This window comes from Alosa pseudoharengus, unplaced genomic scaffold (assembly GCF_046254945.1).
Source record: "Alosa pseudoharengus isolate Yale_2024_CS ecotype anadromous, Long Island Sound unplaced genomic scaffold, YU_APseudo_1.1 YU_APseudo_1.1_scf_12, whole genome shotgun sequence".
NCBI classification, from domain to species: Eukaryota; Metazoa; Chordata; class Actinopteri; order Clupeiformes; family Clupeidae; genus Alosa; species Alosa pseudoharengus.
In genome coordinates, this window is record NW_027468587.1 from 8,038,267 (window position 1) to 8,040,766 (window position 2,500).

At 45.0% G+C, this 2,500-nt stretch overlaps 1 protein-coding gene across 1 annotated transcript in view; it reads right to left on the reverse strand.

Moving 5' to 3' along the window:
- rims2a (regulating synaptic membrane exocytosis 2a) overlaps positions 1-2,500 on the reverse strand; it is a 126,305-nt gene that overhangs the window by 85,314 nt on the left and 38,491 nt on the right. The window contains exon 4 of the mRNA XM_076279968.1: positions 1,440-1,633. Within this exon, the coding sequence (XP_076136083.1) occupies positions 1,440-1,633 (194 nt within the window). The remainder of the gene's footprint in view (positions 1-1,439; positions 1,634-2,500) is intronic.

The following is a 2,500-nucleotide window of genomic DNA, read 5'->3' on the forward strand; positions in this document are numbered from 1 at the left end:
CCCAGCCCCAGCCTCCATGCCCACTGCCCTGCCATTCTCCCAGGCACGCTCTCCCAAGTGGAACAGCAGAGAGCAGATGGAATGAAGAAGGGGCGGGGGGGGGGGACTAGAAGCAAGTGAGGCAGCATTCAGCGAAGGAGCTGAGGAGCACGCGATGAAAAACAAACACTGACACATAAACAGTACATATATATTATATATTATATATGTATATATATTCAACACAACTAAGAGGGTCCACTGGGAAACTAACATATGTGATGGATAGCATGACAAGGTATTGAAGAAAAGACACAAAAAAGAAAACAAATACCACAGCTATGTGACAGTGGAAGGGAAAAAAGAGAAACATAACTTTGTCTGTGCCAAAAATACACAAAAAAAAAATCAAATGGAAAAAAAATATTTATTAAAAAACAAAACAATCCAAGCCTCCCTGGAGAAAGTGCGAGTGCCAGTGATCTTTGTGCTGCTGCCGGGCCTCTCTACAGGAGCAGGGAGGAGGACTGGGGTGGGTGAAGGGGTTGGGGGGGGGGGTATAATGGCCCTGAGAGGTGGAGTGCGGAGCAGAGAGGGTGGGTGGAGGGAGGGGGGGGAGGGGTGGGGGGGCATCCCTGTGCTATCAGCATGGCGATTAAAGACAAAACAATACAGAAAGAGAGGAGAGAGAGAAGAGAGAGAGGGAGGAGAATGAGTGAGAGAGAGAAGGAGAAAGAGAAAGATAGATAGATAGGTAGTTAGAGAGAGAGAGAAAGAAAGAGGGATAGAGGGAGAAAGAGAGAGAGAGAGAGAGAGAGAGAGAGAGAGAGAGAGAGAGAGAGAGAGAGAGAGAGAGAGAGAGAGAGAGAGAGAGACTCGCCACATGCATCCGGAGACCATCATTCCTAAGGTGCCATGACAAACAGACAGTCGGTTTGTGGATTGATGCTCTTTTGATTTGAGGGAGGGTCGGTGGGGAGAGGGAGTCTCGAGAAAACCAAAGTATCAAAGCAACAGTGGCCATGAAGCAAACCACAATGCAAGCCAGAGAGAGCTCTCCACTTCCTCTTTCAACCACACCCAGCACGGAGCACGGGGGACTGGCTGACAAAAAAAAACACAGACTGACAAAAAAGAAAAAAAAAACTCCAAAAACTAAAAAAAATTACAAACAAAAAAGTCTTGATATTCTGAACTACAGAAGAACAACAAAATAAGCATCAAAGCGCCAAAGAGTAAATGAATCCACCAAATCAAATCAACAGCTCACTTACTGACAAGCAACAGGGCAAGGAAAAACAAACAACAACTCAACAAAAAAAAAAAAAAACGAAAACAAACCAAAAACGCAAAATAACCAAATACCAAAATCAGTAAACCAAACAAGAGCACGGTCGATTTTACAAACAAAAAACAAACAATTTTTTTTTAAAAAGCAAGCCAGACAAGGGTCCCAGTACCTTCTCACTATTGCTATGCTCTTCGTTTAGCGTAGTGCTACTGCACGTATCAACACCCGAGTCTTTAACGAGGGGCTCGCACCACTCGCCGTCCTCCTCCAACGAGTGACCCCCAAAGCGCACCATTTTCTTTTGCCCCTCAGATAAGGAGGGAGTCTGCTCAATAGTTTTTCTTTTTCCCCTTTGACTGTTCCCTACAGTTGTGGAATAAAAAACAGAAGGAGAAAAGAAAGGAAGAAAGAAAGAAAGACATGCAGAGGTGTAAATAAACCAAAGGAACCATGAAATGACAAAGGACTGAGATAGAGAGAGAGAGAGAGAGAGGGAAGGGGAGGAGGTGGAGAAGGGGAGGTTGCTTGGCTCCGCATGTCTCACCAAAGACATTGAGGAAGCCTCGTTGCTGTGCCACGTCGCATGGTCCCACCAGTGGCCATCCAAGTCTCCTGTGAAGGTCACACACATACACAGTTGTACATACAGCATGGATACACTCACATAGACGGACGCACGCACACACACACACACACGCACGCACGCATGACTAGGAAAGAAGGGCTTACACACATCCTTCCTGCCTACATCATACATAAACAAAATTTGCACCAACATCCCACATGCTCCTACACACCCACACACTCGCACACACACGCACGCAAGCACAAACACACACACACACACACATGCACGCAAGCACTGACACACACACACACACACACACACACACACACACACACACACACACACACACACTTTAGGCAGATGTGGTTCCCTCAGTGAAATCAAATGCACGGCTGTTACAACAATTCACCAATTCCATCAATAAAAGAGAAAACCCTCTGTACACTCACAAAAAGTGCAAACTAATTCACAATACAAACCCCAAACAAACTCCAAACCTATACCTAACCCTGATCCTAAGCACATCAAGAAGTACTAACAAGTAGCTTAGTAAAAAAAACATTCAAAGTGCGAAGCACATGGGAGTACTGTACATATGAAACTTAATATGAAGTTATCCCATTTGGTCACCTGCAATTCTATCACATCATCTCCAGAAAAGT